The sequence below is a fragment of the Molossus molossus genome, unplaced genomic scaffold, assembly GCF_014108415.1.
Source record: "Molossus molossus isolate mMolMol1 unplaced genomic scaffold, mMolMol1.p scaffold_m16_p_4, whole genome shotgun sequence".
In the NCBI taxonomy this organism is placed as follows: domain Eukaryota; kingdom Metazoa; phylum Chordata; class Mammalia; order Chiroptera; family Molossidae; genus Molossus; species Molossus molossus.
This window is the reverse complement of record NW_023425377.1, coordinates 25,423,914-25,447,098: the sequence shown is the minus strand read 5'-3', so window position 1 is coordinate 25,447,098 and position 23,185 is coordinate 25,423,914. Positions and strand designations below refer to the sequence as shown.

At 42.5% G+C, this 23,185-nt stretch overlaps 1 protein-coding gene across 2 annotated transcripts in view; it reads right to left on the bottom strand.

The window, feature by feature from the left end:
- Nucleotides 1-23,185, bottom strand: part of JAKMIP2 (janus kinase and microtubule interacting protein 2) — a 160,357-nt gene that overhangs the window by 43,781 nt on the left and 93,391 nt on the right. For both annotated transcript variants that reach the window (XM_036239929.1, XM_036239928.1), the window contains 6 exons: nucleotides 20,951-21,227; nucleotides 11,107-11,604; nucleotides 6,943-7,152; nucleotides 5,054-5,152; nucleotides 1,572-1,718; nucleotides 750-890 (listed from right to left, as the gene is read on the bottom strand). In XM_036239929.1, the coding sequence (XP_036095822.1) occupies nucleotides 750-890; nucleotides 1,572-1,718; nucleotides 5,054-5,152; nucleotides 6,943-7,152; nucleotides 11,107-11,604; nucleotides 20,951-21,079 (1,224 nt within the window). In that variant the 5' untranslated portion in view covers nucleotides 21,080-21,227. Of the gene's footprint in view, nucleotides 1-749; nucleotides 891-1,571; nucleotides 1,719-5,053; nucleotides 5,153-6,942; nucleotides 7,153-11,106; nucleotides 11,605-20,950; nucleotides 21,228-23,185 lie in introns of those variants that run through there.

The following is a 23,185-nucleotide window of genomic DNA, read 5'->3' as shown; positions in this document are numbered from 1 at the left end:
TTGCTTGCCCTCCTCTGAAAACTATTGCCCAAACTCCCCCATCACTAGTTCCTGGACATACTCCAGGCCTTGCTCAGTCCTGAAGTGAGAGTGACCAGAGATGCCATTCGCAGTCTAAAGACAGAGAAGCAAAGAGGAGACCCAAAGGCATTCAAGGTCTTATTCTACAACTGCGGATAACACAGACTGTAGCCAGAGGCAAATGGGAGTAATAACTGCTCTACCTGCTTCACCAAGTACTGAAGCCAGGGCCAGAAGATCCGGACTCTAGTTTCAGCTCTGTCAATATTTATGATGTAGGTGTTCATGCAACAAATGTTTTCTGATTGCAACTCTGTGCTAAACACTGAATTAGGTGTTGGGAATCAAGAAACATAAAGTCCTGTTATTGAAGGTAAACTATTTAATCTCTGAGTCTCAGAATCTTTCTACTGGAGGGCAATTAGAAGATATACCTATGCAATCTACCTACTCACAGCTCAATGCATTTGAAAGTTTAATGTACTGTGCAGCTCTATTGTTCATGTTACCAAATAAATTTATTATAATTACTGGCAATCAGATATATAATTGAAAAGGTATAAAAGAGTTCAGTAACATAAATTATTTTTGGAATAGAGTCTCTTTACATATTAAACATGTGAACTTGGGCCTTTAGGGCTAATCCAAAATTATTAAGTGCTTATGATGATATCTTGGCTACTTGTCCTTGGGAAGAGCTTAGTGGTTATAGATTGATCAAGACCTACCCTGGTGAGCTCATCAATAATGTTCTGTTGCTCAATGACCTGAAGTTTGAGAAACTCTGTCTCTTGTTCTTCATTGGCTTGATCGAGATCATTCAGAGATTTCAACTTCTTCAAGGGTGGATGGGTTGTTATTTTTTCTCTCTGGATTGGAAAAGAAGAATGTATAGATGGAGACTTTAAAACTCCCAAACTCTAGTGGTTAACATCAAACCTTTGTAGAAACATCGTGAGACTCCAGCTAAATTTGAAAGTTGCCCAGCATCAAACCACACACATCTCCACTAAAACTCCCAAATTCATTTTATCTGCTATAAGAAGTCAAAAATCACTGGGAATGTCTGAAGATCTCCACAGCTGTAACGAACGTCTGTGGAGGGATGCGTTAGCATATGACTTATCCATACATAATACAAAAGATGGTATCTATTTCCCAACTACTGTGAAAGCTCTTAGAAGCTGAGGGATACCTACTGCACAGTTCTTTAAAGAGCACATTAGAGAAACTCTTGGAAGGGGGTGTTGGTGGCTGAGGAGCTATGTTGAAATTTTGCTTCTCCACTTCGGACCATTTGGAGAGCGTGCAGATTCGTGGAAGCACGCCTCCTGGTCTGCAGATTTAGAAACTCCGTAAAATCCAGAGCCAGCAACTTTGCTTTGCCTTTTTTTTTTTTCCCTTAAAATTCCCTTGCTTACATAAGGGAAAATCTAAGCGTTCATAAATAGTATTACACTGAAAAAACAAAACTGAGAAACAGCAGTAAGCCAGGCGATTGGGTAAGAGAAGAAAGGGAGCCGCAGTCTTGCGGAGTCTGGGCCACCCACCATTTCGGAATTTTCCTTGGTAACAGCTTTCAGTTTCTCCTCCATGCGCTGCAGAGACAACATCAGCTCATCGTTTCTCTTGGCGAGGCACTTGTTCCTTTCCAGGAGAGGTTTGCATTGTTTTTCGGTTTCCCGCACGCGTTTTAACTGAGAAGACACAAGTCACAGTTTCCTCTACTGGCTTTTCATCATGGTCTTCATAACCCTCCAAGGAGCTATTACCTTAAAGGAGGTGCTGCTGAGATTCTGCTTTTGGAAATGCTCAGGGAGAGGAATCATATTCCCTGTTCCCCCTGACTCCTCCAGCCCCAGTCCCACCCTGCTCCCACTGCTCCCTGGGCCTCATTGGCTGGAAGACATACAGTCACTAAGTCACACAACCAGGACCCGAATTCAAGCCTCGTTGTCCCCGAAGCACGTTCTTCCCATCACAGATCTTGCCAAGTCTCCTGACTCACACTCCAGCTGTTTATTTTTAATTTAGCTTTACTGAGAAAAATGAAACAAAACAAAACACATTTCTGAAACTCTACTGAGATTTGGGTTTAGGAACACCTAATTCTCACCAAGCCTTGGAAAAGAATGGTTGCGTAGTTACCTACCCACAGTTAACTATGAGCATACTCTGGTTTGCCCGATTAGTCTAAGGCGGGTTTTTTTTTTTTTAACCTTTGCCTTCCAGACATTTGGGGCCAGGTTTTTCTTCTGTGTATTGTGGGATGCTCAGCAGCAGCCCTGGCCTCTGCCCACATGATGCCAGTAGCACCCTCCCTGCCGTCACAACCAAAAATGTCTCCAGATATTGCCAAAATCACCTCTTGTGGAAAACACCGTCCAAGTTTATGATTGTGGATGCAGGGCCATCATTAACAGTCCCCACCCTTTACTCTGAAAACTCTCTCACTTGGAAGATACATTTTATGGTCACCCTATACATAATGAATGTCCATGTGAAAGTTCTCATGATTATTTCATTCATTTCATACTAATGGTTCTGAACATGAGTATGCATTGGGGGAGGGGACACCAAAATAAGGAAAGGGGCGGGGCTGTACCAGAAATAGCTGCAAGGCTGTTTGAAGTGCTCACTGCTGTTTATGAGAACCTACTGTTTTGGAATTGCTGGGGTAGAAGACTTAGCTACTTATAAATATTTTAAAAAGCTCTTGTGATTCTAAAGCAGTATTCCCCAACTCTGTCCTAATCATCATTGGAAAACTCCCATCTGATACCAAAGGCCAAGACTGAATTTATATTTCATAATTAATCTCATTTAATCCTCAGTTTTGAGTTTCAGTATCTGAAGCATTCATATGAAATAATGATTCTATATAAGGACAAAGAAATTATTCCACTAGGTTCACTATAAACTTTGTCTCTTTTCTGGAGGTCAGTGACAAGGGTTTTAAACATTTAAATTTACCTGTATATGCTATTTATAGAAACAAAGAAAAGATCTGTAATTCTAATGTACCATATATCCATAACCACAGTTCCACAGTACCCAACAAAATGTTCCTTTTAAAAGATATACTTTAAATATAGTAGAGAAAGCTTGAACGTTATATATTTTCACGAAAGCACTAATGGAAAAAGTGTGATATAGTTCAACTAATATCAGACAAAATTTTATGTAAAGTATTACTAGAAATAAAAAAGAATTTTCTAATGATAAAAGGGTCAATATACCAAAAACATATAACAAGTCTTAATTTATGTATACCTGGTACCATAACACACACACACACACACACACACACACACACACACACAAGTAAAACTGACAAAACTAAGAAAGGGAACAGACAAATCTGTTGGGAGACAAGCAGACAAAAATATCAGTAAGGATATGATTTAAAGATTTAAAGCAAGATCATTAATAAATTTGACTCAAACTGATTCTAATTTTGCAGAGTATACCTTTTTTTCCTTGCGAAATAGGACATTTTTAAAAGTGACCATAAGCTGTAGTCATGAAGCAAATCTCAACAAAATTTTAAAGGAATGAAATAGAACAAAGCATGTTCTCTGACTGTAGTAGAAATAAGGTAGAAATCAGTAACAAAAGGATAACTCAAAACTCGCAAATGTTTGGAAATAAAGCCATACCCTTCCTTCAAGTCACCCACAATTTTAAAGAAGAAATTATATGACATCAGAAAAGATTTGAATTAAATGTAAATACATTATGACCTGAAAACACGGAATAAAGTTAAAGCTATGCTTAAAGAAACATTTGTGAACTAAAATGCATATATTTGAAGAAAGGAAAGGCTGAAAGTAACTTCTTTATACCAACAGCCACCATGAAGAAAGTGAAATGTAAGCCACACAGCAGGGTATTTTAAATACAAATACCCAAAAGATGGTGTAGAAAGTTCCTAATGTTAACAGGAAAATAAAGAGCGTGTAACCTGGACATAATAAACAGGGCAAACACACAGGACACCCAAAAGACCAAGAGATTCTTGAAAAGTTACTCAACCTCCTTTTTAAGAAGAAAAATAAAAATGAAAATCACAACAAAAACATACCACACACCCATGAAAAAGATTAAAATGAACAAGTATCTTTGCATTTTGGCAAAGATGCGGAGAAACTACAACTCTCATAGATGGCTGGTGGGAATGTAAATTCTTTTTTTAAAATACGTTTTTATTGATAAGTTTAGAGAGATTGTAAGGGAGGGAGACAGAAACATCGATGTGAGAAACACTGATTGGTTGCCTCCTGCATGCCCCCTACTGGGGATCGAGCCCGCAACCTGGGCATGTGCCCTGACTAGGAATCAAACCAGGACCTCTCAGTCCATGGGATGACGTTCAATCCACTGAGCCACACCAGCCGGGCATGGGAATATAAATTCTTATATCAACTGTGGAAAACTGTTTAGTTCCCTAAACGAACTGAAACTGACTATATGCATAGTCTATGATCCAGCAATTCTGCTCTTTGGTATAGTCCCATCAGAATTGAACACATTTTCTCACCCAAGACATGCAGCAACACATTAACAGCTTAAAACTGTTAAGAAATAACATACATATTTATTTACAATAGAAAAATGAGAACATTTTGGTGTATTAATTGAATACTGGAGTATAAAAATGAATGAATACTATATGCGACACAATGGATAACTCACAAATGCAAAGCTGAGCAAAATAAAACAGACACGAAAGAGTAACTATTGTATGATTCCATTTACAACTAATTGTAAAAATGGTGATAGACATCTGTCATGATAGAAATCAGTGTAGTGGTTAACGTTAGAAGGGGTCACAAGAAGAGGTCTGTGATGTTGGTAATCTACTTATTCGTCTGAGTGGGGTTATATGGGTATATCATTTTGGGCATATTTATTAAGCTGAACCTTTATTATTTGTACATTGTTCTCTATTGTTATATGTCTATAACACATGGACTTCTATAACATAATGCTTAACAAAAAAATAAAACACAACATTCTGATTAGAACTCACCAATTCATTTCGTTCATCTCCAAGTAAGGTATTCCTGTCTTCTAATTTTCTTATAGTGGCATTCAATTCAGCTATTCTCTTTTGATTTCTCCGCAAATCCTACACATGAAAGTTAAAATGGCTAATTTGTCAACAACACTATTCACAACGTTTTGGAGTACAGTTCATAACGATAATAGGCTTAGGTCCTTTCAATCCGGCTTACGAGGTGAGAGTAAAATGTTCTCTTATTCAGAGAAGAGCAAATATTTACCCTCTTGGAACCCCCAATATTTACCACATGGGTTTAAGACAAAGCCTAGTTGGAACTGCTGATGAATTTTATGTGGAAGCTACTCCCTGGAGCCCTAATGCCTGGCAGAGGGAGAGGTAGATGTTTGGACCAGCTTTATTAAATCTGTGAGCTGTGAGACCAAGGTCATTATGTGATCACGAGGGTCAAGGAGCATTGCTTCCCACAGCTCAGACAGTGTCCTACTAAGAGGGGGTAGAGTACCAGGTGGAGGTGGGTTTGTACTTTCCTGCATATTCCTGGAGAAGAAGGTCAGAGCGAGACGGTTGGTGCATGACCTTCACGTATAAAAGGAAGTAGACTATAGGATAGCCATCGCTGGTATATTTTGCCCAGACCAACTGGCTTCCCATGTGTCATAATTGTCATGGATCACTTTACACATAGCAGTCATGGCTTCATTCTATTCTCTGGAGTCCATAGGGCCAGTATTATCATACACTTGCAAGGTCCTTATCATCTTACATTTCACTAACGCTGTACTGCTGACAAGGCAGTTTCACACATTATATTCCTAGATTTACAATATCCTAGAGGATTCAGCAAATAGGTAAGATTCAGGGAGGTTATAACTTGTTCAAGATTTCATGGTTAGTATCAATAGATCAATATGTAGTAGATCATTATGTATCAATAGCTAATGTGTATTAATTAAATGCTAACTCTGTACCAGACGCTGTGTTCAACATTTCACATATCTTCTCAACCACAGACCAGCCTGTGGAGTATCACTGCTGTCTCTCTTTTACAGATGAAGAAACTCTGACTAGACAAATGATTTGCCACACTGCAAATGGCAGAGCCAGGACTTGAACTGGATCTCACTCTAGAGCCAATTCTCCTGACAATTATGCCATGTTGCATGCAGGTAAGTGTCAGTGATAGAACTGAAACTTACATCTGCTAAATCCACGGAAGTCTTTCCTGAACACCAGTTCATAAATTATTCATTACTTGGTTCTAGTACTTAGAACCTGTCTCTGTTCCCAAATAATTCATTTTCATCATTTTAGCAGCTAAATAATTTGAAAGGTATAAGGTATGAAAGTCAACCATATACAAACTGATTATGTCTATTGCTGCACTTCTGAAAATAATTTCTCGTATAAAATGATGAACATCCCCAGAAATAAGTGGCAAGCTCAATCAGACTAGAAGCTTTCAGAGGATGATATAAATGTTTTAGTCTTTTATAGTTACACATTTTGACCCCTGTAGATGATAACCGTCTTTACCAATTTCCAACCCAACTGTTCACACAAGGCAAAATTACCAGTCTTGGCAAGAGACAAAGCATTGTCGTCTAACTTATGACTCTTTATAATAGACTGAAGTTCGGACAGGTATCGATGGAAGAATTCTGTGCAGGATTTTAAAGGACCTGCAATTCTGTTGTGATCTGCTAATGCAGCGCACACCACGTTGTTGTCTATGAATTTAGAAAACCATGTTCCCAAGATACTACCTCGTTTTACAGTATGAGGTAGAATTGATGTCTTTGTAGTAAACAGGAAAAGAGGTTAAATGAAAAGCAGAACTTGGGAGCTAAATACAAGACGACTCCTGTGTTCTGAACTTCCAACTTGAACAGACTTACGGGACTGCTGCAGTGCTCGGAGCCGTCGCCCGCCCTCCCTGGGATCTCTCGTTTCGGACTGCTCATGTTACACTCAGCCTCCTTGACCAGGAAGAGCTGTTCATCCAAAGCCTCCTTCTGCAGCTGGAGTTTCTGTACATAGCCTGTTTGAGTCTCCAGTTCCTTTTCCAGGGAAAAGATGATCCTGTCCTTGGCCTTGATTTCATCCATCTGAATGAAATGACACCCAGGACATTGGATTGAACAATGCTGTCAGGAAATGCATTTCTTACAGTGGCATGGGTTATTGCTACAGAACACAGTCATGAGTACGACAAGTGTACTGGATTTATGAATAAGACCAGGCGACGCTGTGTAATGAAGGGCTGTCCTCGGCGAAGTAGGTATCAAAGAGAGTGGTATCTCTCTAGTATATTCTGTGTAGATGCTTTGACTCAATATATTGTTAAAAATGGTCTGGGTTGGTTGAATATGGAAAGAAATGGTTCACTTTAAAATGGGTAATAAGTGCCCTGGCCAGTTTGGCTCAGTCGCATCGGCCTGCAGACCAATGAGTCGTGGGTTTGACTCCGGTCAAGGGCACGTACCTCCGTTGCAGTTTGTCCCCAGCTCTGGTTGGGGTCGTGCGGGAGGCAGCCACTCAATGTGTCCCTTTCACGTCAATGTTTCTCTCTCTCTCTCTCACTCTATCTGAACAAAAATGGAAAAATGTCCTTGGGTGAGGATAAAAAATAAAATAAAATAAAATAAAATAAAATAAAATGGGCCATTAGTGTTAATAAAGACAGATCCTAAACATTCCACTACAGTGTTTACCAGAACAATTTTTGACATCATCTCTTCTTTGGGGGAATGACCTTTGAGTTCAGTTCAAATAGAAGCAGCCACTAGGACTGGGTCATTTGTAACTGAAGAAGCTGCAGACTTCCTGGGAGCCCAGTCATTCCCAAAGGCCATGTGTTTGCATTCAGGCTGTGAATCTGGAGTGAGGGTCTTCCGTGGTTCATGCTATCCAGCCCTTTCCAATTCTGTCCATGTTTCAGACCAACTAATTTTTGCAACTATTTTACTCATACTGTCAGAAAACTATAGTTGAAACAAAAATAGGGATGGAAAATACCTGGTTTTATTAGCACTACTTTCCCTTCTATACCCATGGGATATATTTATTGATCCCAACACTCATTTCTGCTAAGCTTGGGCATAGCCTCAGAAATATTTCTCAACTAAAGGCCTATAAGCATGATACCAATTGTTCGGTTCAATTGGACTGAAATGTTTTTGTTATCCCTGGATGAGGGCAAGTGAAGTGAAGGTCTACAAATAATTTTTAAAGGAAGCATAGCCATCCGGTTAAACCTTTATTCTCATTTCATTATATTCTATGTGGACACTGAAAATGGAGATACTAGAAAGACTTTTAGTAAAACAATATTATACTCTTCTCTTTATAAAGACGCCTCCTTCTAATAACAAATCACTTTGTATACATCTTTCTTTGCTGTGTTCCTTAGACAGAAAAAAAGGTGGGGGGGGGGGACAGAAATTGTGTTACATGGTCACATATTTCCCACATGTAAATATCTGTGAGCTCTTGCCTCCAAGTCACAAGATGAAATTTTACGTCAACTTTGGGCTAAATTCTGCATGACCCTATGATATCATCAGGTAACTTGGTGAGGTGTTAAACACTGTCCTGTTAATTTTGGAACAAAAGCACTGTTGTTAGTCTCTATCTCCTTGTAGAAGATTGAGTCCAATGTTATTCTTGACTGCGTAGCACATTCAGTTGTCAGACCTGTCATCTACAGTGGTATTTGCAGTTTACCATAGTTCCAGAAGTGCATGCCCCTAGTTCGTTCTGATGTGCCCTGCCCTACCAAATTTGCTGCGAGAAATCATTCCATTACTGCTCATAAAATCACCCTCACCATCACCATCATCATAACTGAAATTTAATGATCTTCTACCACATTCAAAGCACTAAACTCAGAGCTTTATGTATCTCATCTCATTGCATTAACAATCCCTTTATGTAGGTGTTGTTATCACCATTTTACAGATGAGAACAGAGGACCCAAAGGGTTAACTTGGTCATAGTCATATGGCTAATTGGTGAGGCCTGATTTTAAATTCAGTCTTTTGACTTTGGAGCCCATTCTATTAGATTCTATGCTATACTGATTCCAAGACTTCCAGCATTTCCCCAAGTGGTTTTCTGCAGGGTATCCAGTGACTGGTGTCGAGAAAGCTCTTTCATATAGTGGGTATAAGTGTGGATTGTGGTCTCTGAATACCCAAAACTTCACAGTTCTTAGATGGGATATGAATATATATATATATATATATATATATATATATATATATAAAATCAGAATTTCTAGGGGAAATTTTCTTGGAAGTACTGCTCCTGATTCTCTCCCTTTCAGTTCCAACAGTGGAGCTGGGGTTGAGGTCAAGAACAGGGCAAGAAGAAGGTAAAAATGCAAAGTGCATCTGTATGATTGAGAAAGTTTACCATGTTACTCGGTTTGCACCCAATTTTTGAACCACACTTCAGGCAGCTTAGATTTTACACTGTTATGAAGAGGGATTTCATATCGACTTCAGCAATGTGCTAATGAAAGGAAAGTCACAGAAAAGAACAACACATCAACAAGTGGCGGTACTTGTAGATTATACATCGAAAACCATCAACAAACAAAAAGATTTCACGTAAAGCTTCCTTTTCATTTACCTACCTGCTGACTCCAGTTCACAGGTCAGATTCTTTCTTATTAGCCATTGTCGGTTCAAAATCAAAGGCAGGGCAGAGACCAGTATTTCTACAGTGTTTGGTCTCATCTGTCAACCAGTACAATAAAATAACTTGCAGATAAATAATTTGAAAAGTGTGGCAAAGGCAACATTAAGTCACATTGTATTGCAGTACAAAGAAAATTACACAAGTTTAGCTTTTCAAATGTTCTATGATAGCCACATTTTACTTAAAATTGAAATCCTAGATATCTCAGCCAAGGAACATAATTAGAATTCTTAGAAAACAATTGCTTAGAATTGGAAGACACAAGAGGGAAAGTGTACTATTCTTAGAAAAGCTTAAAGTACATTCTAACAGGTCATGATTCATTTGATAAGATATAACTAATGCTAAACATTCTGAGTATACGCATGTAAATATTTCTTATAAAACAATTAGACAAGGTCATTTTAGGATATTATAGCTTTCACAGAGTAATGATATTAGTTTTTTTTTTTAACATAATGAGAGACCGATGGCTATGGTCATACATATTAAAAAGAAAGACTGGCCCAGCTGGTGTGGCTCAGTGGTTGAGCACCGACCCATGCACCAAGAGGTCACCAGTTCAATTCCCAGTCAGGGCACATGCCCAGGTTGTGGGCCCAATCTCCAGTGGGGGGCATGCAGGAGGCGGCCAATCAATGTTCTCTCTCATCAGTGTTTCTATCTCTCTCTCCTTCTCCCTTCCTCTAAAATCAATAAAGAAAAAAAATTGTTTAAAAAAAGAAAAAGGAGACTAAACTCCGTAGAGGTTGAAATAAGTCTTTAAACTCGGTAATAGCAAACTTAGGAATAAACTACTTAGGAATGACATCCAATTTAAAACTTATAATGACCTCTGTTTATTTCGGGGAAAAAAAATCTATTTTAAAAATGACTAGGAAGTACATAGCTGTACGTGTTGCTCTCAGGCCTGGAAGGAAGACCCGTGGCCCATGCAGGATGTTCCCAGTGGCTGCTTCTCTAGGCAGCTTGACAGCCATAGAAACGTTCCTTACTCCTGTGAAAACCCAGTACCTCTGTATAAATTGAAAGCACATGAAACACGCTGCTTTTAGAAGAGCTCACAATTTAGAATATTTTTTATAGACATCCAAGAAAACAGGAGTCATTGAATAGATACTCTCCATGGGTACTGGGCTGGAAGAGTCCCGTTTTTATGAGAAAGGTGATCCGAAATCTTTTACATTTTATGACTGTGACTGTCTGCCTACACACCTACCTGCCTACCTGCTTGTCGACCTATCTTAAACAAAAGGTGGGCACTGGCTATGATCCACTCACGAGAAACACCTGAAAAAAGCCAAACCCACGGCTCTCTGAACCCCAGGACAAGAATGGTTCTGCACTGGGTTACTAACCAGCCTCCGAATATCCCGCTCGGACTCCCACTTGATCTTGGAGATGGCTTCCTGGTGGGACTGATGTTCACTCCTCAGGTCCCCGGCTTTGATTTTGTCCGCTTGGATCATATTGCTTAAAGCCTCATCCACCTGCTTCTTGGCGGTTTTCAGGTCCGCAATTTCCTGCAGGAGCTTAATGCGCTCCGCATCGAACAGTTTCCGGGCCTCCTCCCGGGCCTCGATGGTGAGCGCTGTCCTTACTTTGTCACTGCTGCCGTCTCGCAGGGCACACAGAGCCGACTTGAGCCTCTGGATCTCCCCATCGCGCAGCTTGACTGTCCTTGACATTTCTTGTTCGTGCTGCTTGATGAGGTTCTCCCTCACGGCCTGCAGCTCCTTCATCTTCTCCTCATGGAGCTTGGCTTTGAGCTCGGTCACCAGGACCGTGTGCTTGCGCTGTTCCAACTCACGAATCCTCTTTGCTTCTTGAGTCTTCTCTCTTTCAAGCTTGGATACCTGGAGGCAGAAAGGCGAAAGGATGAAAGAGACGAGCCTCTGAGGAGAGGTGTGCTCCTAGGCAGGATTTGCAGATCAGGCCCCCGTGAGCTCTTAATTCCCTATTTCTTTTCAGATCCCAGGCCACAGTGTGCTGGGAGGGAAGGAAACCACAGGCTTAAAAGCTGGGAATACAGCCTGTAAAAGGAGCAAATACCTACGGATGCTGATATTACTTTGTTCAGACAAATATTTAATGGGCTGGGGCCTTTCTATTCGATGTGTGGTCTGCAGACAAGAAGCATGGGCGTCACTTAGAAACTTGTCAGAAAAGCAGAATCTAGGAAGTTAGGAAGCGGTGTTACAATGGTTTTCACCTCAGCAGAGAGGAGTTCAAAACAGACCACCTGCAGAGCTTTTCAGACCACGTATCTCTAGCTAGACAGCTGACAAATGTGGGTGTCTCAAGATAGTGCGTAGTTCATTATGATCAGACTAATACATTGTGCCTAAAGTAATAAGAAATCTTTTCCTTTCTTTTTTTTTCTTTCTTTTGGAAGAGAAGATGCTGCTACTAAGGGGAAAGGGAAGAATGAAGACAGTTGATACACCCTCCACCTCCCCTTGCTTATTTGGCAACTTGGTTTCACCCCAAACTTTATACGCACATACCAGCCAAAAAACCCTGCAGTCCTGTCTCTGTTCAAGGAGCTTAGTAGCTGTTGTTACGTCTCCGTGCCCATGGGTGTCTCTTTGCCCCTTCTCTAGCCCCACTCCTACTTCCCACTCTTCCTCCCCACTAAGCCGACGTTCCAAGTAGTTGAATAGTCTTTCTTTACATCTTTCTACCTTTCAGGTATTCTGATGCAAAACAGTCTTCCATGTTTTGTTACATTTCCAATGATGGTATAGGGGTCTTTATAGATTAGCAGTGGCACTACCTTAACCCGGCTGTGAATCCAGCTCTGATTTATGGACCAGGTGGGGCCCTGTCATTTGCAGCCTCGTGGCTCCTGTTCTACCCTCTTCTTCCCCACCTCATCTCTGCTGCCTGTCTTTGTTCCTCTGTCTCTCGTGTGCATGTACACACACACACACACACACACACACACACACAGTAACCTGGAAAAAGAAAGAATCTGGCAGCCCCAGGAGTAATATTGAGTGATACTGAATCTCTGCTATTTGTAGAATTGGAAGGTGTCATAAAATAATTAAGAGGCTTTTCAGCTGAAAGATGTTAAGATTCAGACTCCTTATTGAAACCACCTGTAATGATCATGCAACGTGGCTGAGATGTACTTACCTTCACAGTTTACCTACCTTTAGCTAGAAGAGAAATGGTCTAAATCCACATGACATTTTATGAGTATTTTATTTTAAAGGCACAGCATTTATTCCCATGTTGCTATTCTGAAAGAACTTGGGGCACAGGGAGACTTGAGGACATTAGCAGCCAGGCATCCTCGATGACTGTCCTTTGATTCTGTCTCCAGCTTAGACCAAGGTCCCTTCCCAGACTGATGCATCTTATCTCATGTGCTCTAGAGGGGCAGTGTCCAGTACGGTGGCCACTGGCCATGCTGAGCACTTGGAACATCTTATGTCTGAAGTAAGACTTGGGCTAAGTGTAAGACACACACTGGATTTCGATGACTTAGTGTGAGGCAAAGAATGTGAAATATTTCATTAACAATTGTTCCATTGATTACCTATCAACCTTTAAATATGTGGGGAAAACTAGGTTAAATCAAGTATATTATTAAAACTAATTTTTTTTTGTTTTAATCCTCATTCAAGGATATTTTTCTATTTATCTTCAGATGGAGTGGGAGGGAGAGAGAGAGAGGAAGAGAGAGAGAGAAACATCGACATGAGAGAGGCACATTGACTGCTTGCCTCTTGCACAACCCCAAACAGGGCCAGGGACGAACTGTAACCGAGGTACGTTACAGTTGACTGGACTGGAATTGAATCCGTGACTCACTGGTCCTTGGGCTGATGCTGAGCCAAACCGGCCAGGGCTAAAACTAATTCTTTTTACTCTTAAAATTCTGGTTATAAGAAATTTTAAAAACCACATGTATGGCTTGTCCTGTAGCTTGCATTATATTTCGCTCAGACAGCGCGGCTCTCGAGTCCTGGAGGCTCATTTCATGAACACAGCCCTTCTCACACTGCTGCTGCTGTTCTCTGAGGAAAGCCTAGTTCTGCACTGATTTATGTGCCTGCTCAGTCACCCAGGGGCCCTTTGTACTGTGGAATAAGCTCCAGCACTTGGCTTTGTCTTCCAGGCTCTCAGAAGACCTGGCCTGGCTTCCCGCTCCGGCGTCTTCCGCTCCAAGTGCAGGAGCATGCTCTTTTCTGCACATGCCTGCCTCTCTGTACCTATGTGTCTACAGTCTCCTCTTCCTGGCCGGCCTGTCCCTCCCCTCACGGCAGTGGCCAGCTAGATGTCACCCTTTGTGGTCATGCTGCCCCTGATGGCCCAGGACAGAGCTCATTTCCCCTGCCTCTATCTTTTCAGTGTACTCATCAAAGGGTTGTTTTGAGGGTTACACTAATAAGGCATGGGAAAGTAGCTTGAACTGTGAAGTACTATGAAATGTAAGGCATTGTTATTGGAGAGAAGAGGAGATTCTAATAATATAAAATTGTTTATGTCAAATTCTCTGTAGGTACATTCGATTGTATCACTTTGCATTTCATTTCCCTCAAATTATAAACACTAATCTTTCATGTGTAGACTGTAGAGATGAATTTAAAAAAAAAGAAACTACAGGTGCATGGAAAATACAGGGTTGGCAAAAGTAAGTTTACAATTGTGAGTAGGAGAAACAGAGTTTATCCCTGCATTATTATTTATTAATTATTCTATCATTGATTTATATTCTTTATCTTCTTCTTCTTGTCATTATTTCATATCCTTACTTATGATGTATCTTGTAGGTAATGATGGCTGGTAATTTAACCTACTTTTGCCCAGTGTATTCTAGCTTGAAGACAAAAACAAATACAAACACCGGCCTTCTTGTCCATCACTTAAATGAATCCCTAGAACTCAAACAAAATTCAAAGGCACTGAATTACATTTGGCATTTTTATGTTACTTTATTTTGGTTGTCATAGAAACTGAACTTTTTTTAGGCTGTCTAGGTATAACTGTTTTTTAAAGCTTGAGAGAAGTGTTTCCCTATGACGAAGATACAAAGGATGTGACTGACATTTACATAAAAAGAGCCAATAGTCCGGCCGGTGTGGCTCAGTGGTTGAGCATCCAACCATGCACCAAAAGGTTGCCAGTTCTATTCCCGGTCAGGGCACATGCCCAGATTGTGGGCCCGATCCCCAGTGAGGGGCATGCAGGAAGCGGCCAATCAGTATTCTCTCTTATCGATGTTTCTATCTCTCCCTCTCAGAAATCAATAAAGAAAAAAAATATATAAATAAATAAAAAGTGCCAATAAAAATGTAGTAAAATCATTTTCTGAAAATTATTTAGAGTCCATATTACACCACTAAGGAAAGAGATGTCACTATCTTAATGCAAATTGTAAGAATGAGTATACTAAGACATCAAGAATTATTTCTGTGTAACAATGAAAAAGTGTGGAGGTGACAAGGCTTTGACGTGGGAAAAACACTTTAGTGGAAGAATCCATCGTGACTAGTGGAAATGTTTAATGGAGAAACGTGTCAGCTGGATTACGTAACAGCATTTACGGAGGGATGACTGTGTCAGGCCGTTTCTAAAGGCTTCACACAGGTGGGCACGTGGATGCTCCTCCGCAGCTCTGTGAGGCACAGTTTCCACCTGGGTGTGATTGAAGACGGCTGATTAGAGCCCAGTGTGGGCCAGGAGCCGGGTCTGGGTCAGAGCCCAGAGCTCCTGTTTGCTCTGAGACCTGCGAAGCTGCCCCACTCTCGGCCTCGGAGTTCTCATGTGTAACCCGGGACTGGCGCTATCATCCTCATAGAGCCGTGAGGAATGCTTTAGACAATGCACCGGCGAGCTTTGGAAAGGCTGGACCACATGGAAGGTGAACAATTATTAGTATATGGTAGCACTACAATATTAGTTCTGATAAATATTGCTATGCAATGCTATGTAAATACCAACAATGTAAATACAAGTATCCATGTTATCATGATACATCTGCCATCATTATTATTGCGTGAAGATTATAATAACTATTTTCCTAATATAAATAGATGTTCAAAGGTAAAATTGGGTTTCCTCAGGATGCATCGAGCTCTGTGACATTGGTGGCATCAAATCTTAACTTGGAAGATGACATGTAAACAGAAGTGGGGTGTGGGTGAGACAGGGTGAGAGGGTGAGCACTGAACAGGCTTTGAATGATACTGCTCCCCAATCCCTTCTACCAAGAGGTTTTATGTAAAAAAATAATAATTCAGGAAATTTCACCCTAGTGTGGAAAGCTTACATTATGAGAGGAGAGAAATTCCTGACTGCCTCTCTCTGGCCTCACTTGTATTTTTCTCTTCGGTCCCAATTCTAGTCTGGCCTTTGCAAAATGCCAGTGTACATTCCGCCAAAATAAAGATGGCTGTGATGTAAGCTCCCCTGTGACCTTGGACATCTAGGATCAAACAACGGGACAGTCCCATCAAAGGCAGGGAGGGTTGAGAGGTTATCAAGGCAAGCTGACAAGTTTGGTTTGGATTATCTGCGTCTACTGCTGCATGTAGTAGACGGAGTAATGTAGGAAGAGCTAGAGCAGACAGGAGTCTTTCCTGACTCATACCTGCTGTGATGGATTTACCTGAGATCTCTTATCCAATGCCCTCATGTCATCATGCAAAAATGCAGGCCCAGGAAAGACATGGTCACGCGGCACAGAGGTCCCACTTTGCGCTCCTCCTCCACCCTCTCAGCCCTCGTGCCTGGAGTGCAGGGAAAACGACCTGCTTCTCTGCATACTTATTCCTGAGTGCGTGGCAAATCTCTTAGAGAATTTCTACTCACTGCAAGTTGACTGTGTCTAGTATTTGTGTTTCATTTCCCTGTTTATAACACAGACATCTATGGGGAAAGGGTATGGGGATGTTCCCACGTGCCTTCCCACTGATCTCTCCATTTCAAATTTGCATCACAGTGGGAAAAACAGCTCTAACATTTGTTCTCTGCCGAAGGTGTCCAGGTTTTTCCAGATCGCTGTGTTTAAGAGCATAGGCTTTGTAAGAAACAACCTCAGTGTCCATCGAAGGGTGAATGAAGATGTAGCAAATACACACATAAAAAGGAAGGACAGCGCTGGCCGGTTTGGCTCAGCGGTTAGAGCGTCGGCCTGCAGTCCAGAGATACCTGGGTTCGGTTCCCGCTAAGGGCATGTACCTCGGTTGCAGTTTGTCCCCAGCCCTGGTTGGTCGTGCGGGTGGCAGCCACTAGACGTGTCCCTTTCACATCGATGTTTCTCTCTCTCTCTCTCTCTCTCCCCCTCTCTGCTTCTCTCCCTCTCTCCCCCTTCCACTCTATCTGAACAAAAAATGGAAAAATGTCCTCGAGTGAGGATTAAAAAAAAAGGACATTCTGAACTTTGTGACAATGGATGAACCCTAAGGGATTATGCTAAGTGAAATAAGTTAGACAGAGAAAGACAAATATTGTAGAATCTCATTTATATATGGAATCTAAGAAACCAAACTCATAGAAACAGAAATCAGATTTGTGGTTGCCAGAGGCGAGAAGTAGGGGGTGAGGGAAATGGGTGAAATGATCAATAGGCACAAGCTTCCAGCTATGATGAATGTGGTGATCATATACAATAAATGCATATATTAAATCATTATGTTGTATACCTTGAATTTATATGATGTTATGTCAATTATAGCTCAATAAAATGGGGGGAGGGTATATCAAAAAATAAGAGTACAGTATAGACTTTAGTGAAGAAGGGATGAGAGTTGAGAAACCAGCTCTGCCACCTACTAGCATGTGACTCTGGGTGAATTGCTTTACCTTACTGAGCCTCAGTTTCCTGATCCATTAAATGGGAATAACAACAGTGCCCACCTCAGAGGGTGGTCGTGAGGAAGAAATGAGATGATGCAGCAATTTTCAGCCATTATGCAGCAAGAATTTTTAATACCTGCAATACCTGACTATTTAGTCAGGAGCAGTGACTCTTTTCCCTTAGATTGTCAAAAAATAAAAATAAAAACAAAAGGCCAATAGCCAACAGAACAATAGCTGTTCAGTGTGTGAGCCCTGTCTTGAACCATAAATATATGTCATATAATAGAGTTGCATCTTATTGGCCTCGTCGCATAATAAGATTGTGTCTGATTGGTTGATTCTTGGCACCAGAAATCATATACAAGTATAGGCATCCAATCTTTTTAAAATTCACTTTGGAGCAAATTATTATTATGATGATGTTGTAAATTAATTAAAATTATACCTATTTTTTAAATCAGATCAGCCAAAAATAATTTTTTGTTTGTTTGTTTTTTGCTTTTGGTGTGCCACAGAACTTAGCAATTAGTTTACATGTGCCATGAGATGAAAAGGGTGAAAATCACCGAGATGATGACGTAAAACACCTCACATACTTGACACAAACTAACTGCTCAGAAACTGACACACACGTACACCCTGGTGAAGTGGACACCACCGTGACCCCATTTGACAGATGAGGAAAGGAAGACACGGAGGGATCTCCTAGCCTGCTCAGGGTCACTCAGGTGCTGGGATTATGTCAGGAGAAAAGGTGTTTGGGACAGTGTGCGACAGGCAGCAGGCATTCAGAAAACGTAGCTATTTCTCTTATCAGCCCTAAGTGTTTACAACTCTGCTCTCAACACAGCATGTTCTGTAAATGTCAATGGGATCATCCGTCTTTCTGGAAAAATAAGCACTGCCCATGGCCCCAAAGGTCTCCCCTCTCTGAGTAGTCGATTCCCCGGGAGCCAAACTGCCGTGTTATCATCCTGGTCTCGGAACCACAGCGGGAGTGAGCATTCGCATCTTGGCATTGTTCACAGTCTCTCTCTCCAAGCCTGGGCCTTGCAAACACAGTCCTATTCATTTTAATAAAACTGCTTTATGACTTGTTTGCCCCCTAAATTCTCTTTGTTCTTCGGGGGAGGCTGCTGACAGGCAGGGAGGCTTTGCTGTAGCCCCTGCTCTGGGACCGTAATTAGCTGCCAAGGAGCAGAGAAGGGGGCAGCCTGCGAGGGAAGGATAAGGGCAGCGCTTTATTCCGGAGGCTGGCTCCCGTCTCCCGTCAGAGGCAGGGGCATCGCACTGACCTTCCCGACTGCACACCCGTGCCAGGTCCCGGATAAACCGGCAGCCTCGTCCGGGCTCCAGTTCCCCCTTTGAAAAGACTTGAATGTGTAGAAAATTGGCAGCGTTGGGGTCCTCGGGGCCTCTGCCTCTTTGAAATCTCCCAAGTCTGTTCTCTGTAAATTGGTGGCGGTGTGCGGTTACCAGTCTCCAGGCCAGCAGGCCTCCTCCTGTGAATGCAGTTTGTCATCCTGTCCTGACGACAATGAAAGGAGTCTGCTCTCATGACATGTAACGTCGCCCCAGGGAAAGTTAACCCGGATGAAATGCTCTGAGACTGTCAAACCAGGAAGGAACCTGAGAGTAGAGTGTTTGTCAACACGAAGGCGGAGACCCACCTGCTCGGGGACTGTCTGATCTGTGTGTTGGGATGGGAAATCAGGGTCCTCACCCCACCTGTTTCATCAGAATCCTTCCAGCGTGGGCTCAGGGAGCTCAATTTTTAATAAGTTCCCCCAGGTCATTCTAAGGCACAGTGATGCTTGAGAGACTCGGCCACGGAGAAATAGATTCAGTCATCTGAATTACAGATCAGGACACTGGGACCCTAAGCCTCTTCAATGTGTCCCGAGAGAAAACACCTTGGTCTTCTGACTGGCAAACAATTTATTTATTTATTTATTTATTTTAAAAACAACATCATGTTCCTTTTACCTTCACGGAAACTAAACAAGTTCCTTCACGAATGTTACACTGGAGTCTGTTTAGCCAAGGTTAAGGTTTTGCAGAGACAGGAGGCAAAGGGTGGTTTAATATTTACATGGCTGAAAGCAGGAGAAATAGATTTGGGGGAAAATAACTCATTAAAATGTAATAGTAATGAAGAGACAGGTAAAACAGAATAAAGGTATTGGTTGGTTTATGACCTATCGTTGGGTCAAGATCGTTTTCTACTACACTAAGCATTATCCAGAGAAGGCAACGGACGCGGTGTGGACGTGGCTGTGCCCCGTTCGCGGGGAGTAGACAGGTCCTCAAACGCGTTGGACATGTCAACTGCTTTCCTACCCATGACCCTATTCGATGTCCACACAGCTCTGGTGAGACAACTGTTAGCAAAGCCATTTATGAGATGCAGAGAAGTGAAGTCTAGTTAGTAACCAACTCAGGGCAGAACATATTAGAAAGAATATTACTATTACATTGTTTGCGAGTGTACTATGTGCCCGGCCACGTTCTGAGCACTTGACATGCCTTTTCCCATGTAATCCTCATAGCTGAGACCTCGTCACAGCTCTGCGGGAAAGGACTGCGTTACTGAGGAAGAAACTAAGGGGAGAAGGAATAGATCACACTTCCTTTATTCCTCGACTCATTCAAAAAATCTATGTTGATCTTTTCAGTTCTGGGTATTTATTTGGGCTCTAGGGATGCAGAGGTAACTTAAGTCTCTGCTTTCAGAGAGATCGTCCTTGACTGGGGAGAGAAAAGCATGAAACAAGGAAATAAATAAATATATGATTTTTTTAATGAAACAAATCAAGAATAGCTAGGCTAGGAAGGAGTACCTGGGCATTTATTTAAACTTGTAAAATAAATGAATACATGATTTCCTATGAAATAAATCAAGAAGAGCCCGGCTACTGGGAGTAACTGGGCATGTTCTGTGTTAGAGACTGTGGTCAGACCGTGTCCTGCTGCTGACGCCCAAGGGAGGGGAGGACGGAGTGCGGAGCTGACCAGGGGAGGGACAACAGTGAGGGCCCTCGATGCAATCGGCATCTCTCTTGGTTCTTCCAGCAGGTTGGAGCAGAGGGATCCAGGGGGAAGGAAGTGGGAGCTCAGTGAGAGAGAGCTGTAGGGAATACCCTGCTGTGGATAGGAAAAACTGATTCTGAGACGCAGAGGAAGCCACTGATGGGTTTTGAGTGACATGATGTGATGCACTTTAGAAAGATCGCTCTAAATGCAGACATCAGTCTCATGACCATGTGACTGTCACCTTCTGTGTATCCTTCTGTGCTCGGTTCTCTCCTGTCACGTGCAGGAAACGCAACTGGCAGAAAGCAGCCCACAGAGCCACCTGCAGGCACAGCCTCGGGGACCCTCACTCACCTTGGACTTCTCCTGATGCAGCTCTATCTGGATGTCCGTGAGCTTGGTCCTGAGGTCTTCATTGGCAGCTTGAAGGGCGACAATGAGCGCCTCGGGCTTCTCGCCCTTATTTCGCCCTTTCTTGGACATTGTTCCTTTCTAAGTGTAGTCTGTGGATCTTTAATTCCTTTCACACGGGTGCTGCCATGTTACTGCTTCTTATCCCGGAGCGCGATGTTTCAGCATCTACTGCGTGGTGGTCCTCGGTAAGGCCTCCTTCGCCGCTGTCCTGGAAGACCTGAGGAGAGACAGCAGTTACCGTGGAGGCAGGACCTGGGCCAGTGCCGGGCAGTCGCTCAGCCCGAAGGCTCCCGTCCCCACGGTCCCCATCCACTCTGCACATGCATTTCCAGCGACCTTCCCGAAGGGCCAGTGTGCTCATGTCAACGCTCCGCGAACATCCTCCCCAGGCCTGTGAGTGCACCACATCTCAGAGGGCTCACGCCAACCTGCCCCTTCTCCTCCTCACCCCATTTCACTCACTTGTGCTCTGACCGTAAGAAAGCCTTTTCATTCTCCGGTCTTTCTCTCTTCCCACAAAGACTTTTCCTACTCTATCTATTTTTCTCCATCCTCTGCTCAGTCTCCTCACATGATCCTCGCTTATATCTACCTCCTGACACACGGCCGCACCCACAGTGTGGTTCCACTGGCATCTGGGGTGCCTTCGGGTGGCAGCTTCCACATCAGTTCCTCCTGGAAACCCCCCTGGGCTCTTACGTGCCCTTCTTGTTTAATTCTAGTCGTCACCATGAAACTGTAATCGTGGTGAGAGCGGGAACATGGTGTTCTATTTACAACTTACTTCTCAGAATCTATCTAAAGGCCTGGTACATACCAGGTATTTAATTGGTATTTACAAAAGGAGGCCACCTGTGTGATGGCCTCATAATCACCCCATAAAGAGCCCCAACTTTAAGAAAATCTGATTTATAGCCTGGCTGGTATGGCTTAATGGTTGAGTGTCAACCCATGTACTAGGAAGTCGCTGGTTCGATTTCTGATCAGGGCAATGACCAGGTTGTAGGTCTGATCCCCAGTGGGGGGCATGCAGGAGGCGGCCAGTCAATGTTCTCTCCATTGATGCTTTCATCTCTCTCTCCCTCTCTCTCTAAAATCAATACAGAAAAATTTTTAAAAGAAAATCTGATATATAAACACTTAGAATTATATGATGAATAAGCTTAGAGAAGTGAGGACTAACTATACTGGGTTAACTGGGTCACTCATCCATTCAGTCAATATAGTCAGCGTTCCTTCCATATGCTGTGCTGGGCACAATGTGTTGAAATTGAAAATAGGAGTTACAAGGCACAAAAACAAACCAACAAAATTTATCTATATCTATCTATCTATCTATCTATCTATCTATCTATCTATCTATCTATCTATCTATCATCTATCATCTATCTCTCTATCTATCTCATCATCACCACCACCATCATCATTACCATCTATTTGATAACTGCCTTAAAAAAACAACAAAAGCCAGCTGTTTGAGGAAGACAGACGAGACGTCCCCTCCCAACGGGATGAGGACGGCGTCTGAAGAAGGCTGCGCAGGCCTGCAGCTTGGGGAGCGAGGAGGACGTTGAGATGGAGAGACAGCTGAAGCATCCTGGGTGACGTGGCAGGAGCCGAGCCACAGCGAATAGAAAGAACAGCAACTTTTTGTGGTGAAAATGGGGGCCTGATCAATGACAACCCAAGGTACGATTTATGGGCACTCATGTTGAAATAATCGCCTGAAAACAACAAATTGTGGGAGACCTGGAATGCTGACCTTCGAATTTTGGAATCTGTTGTCTTCCAGTGAGCAATGGGGCCTCTGTTGAAGTTCTGGGCGGGTGGCTGGCATACGGGAGCAGGGCTTCGGTGTGGGGAGAGAATGGAGGTAGGGAGCCTGCTGCCTACTGAACTTGTCCAAGTGGAAGATGATGAAAGCTTAATCAGATCAACAGCGAGAGGAGAGAGAAAAAAGAGGGATGCATCTTTTTTTATTAAATCCTCACCCAAGGATATTTTTCCATTTATCTTCACATAGAGTGGGTGGGAGGGAGGGAGGAAGGGAGGAAGGGAGGAAGAGAGAGAGAGAGAGAGAGAGAGAGAGAGAGAGAGAGAGAGAGATCGACCGGTTGCCTCCTGCATGACCCCGACCAGGTCCAGGGACTGAACTACAACCGAGGTACGTGCCCT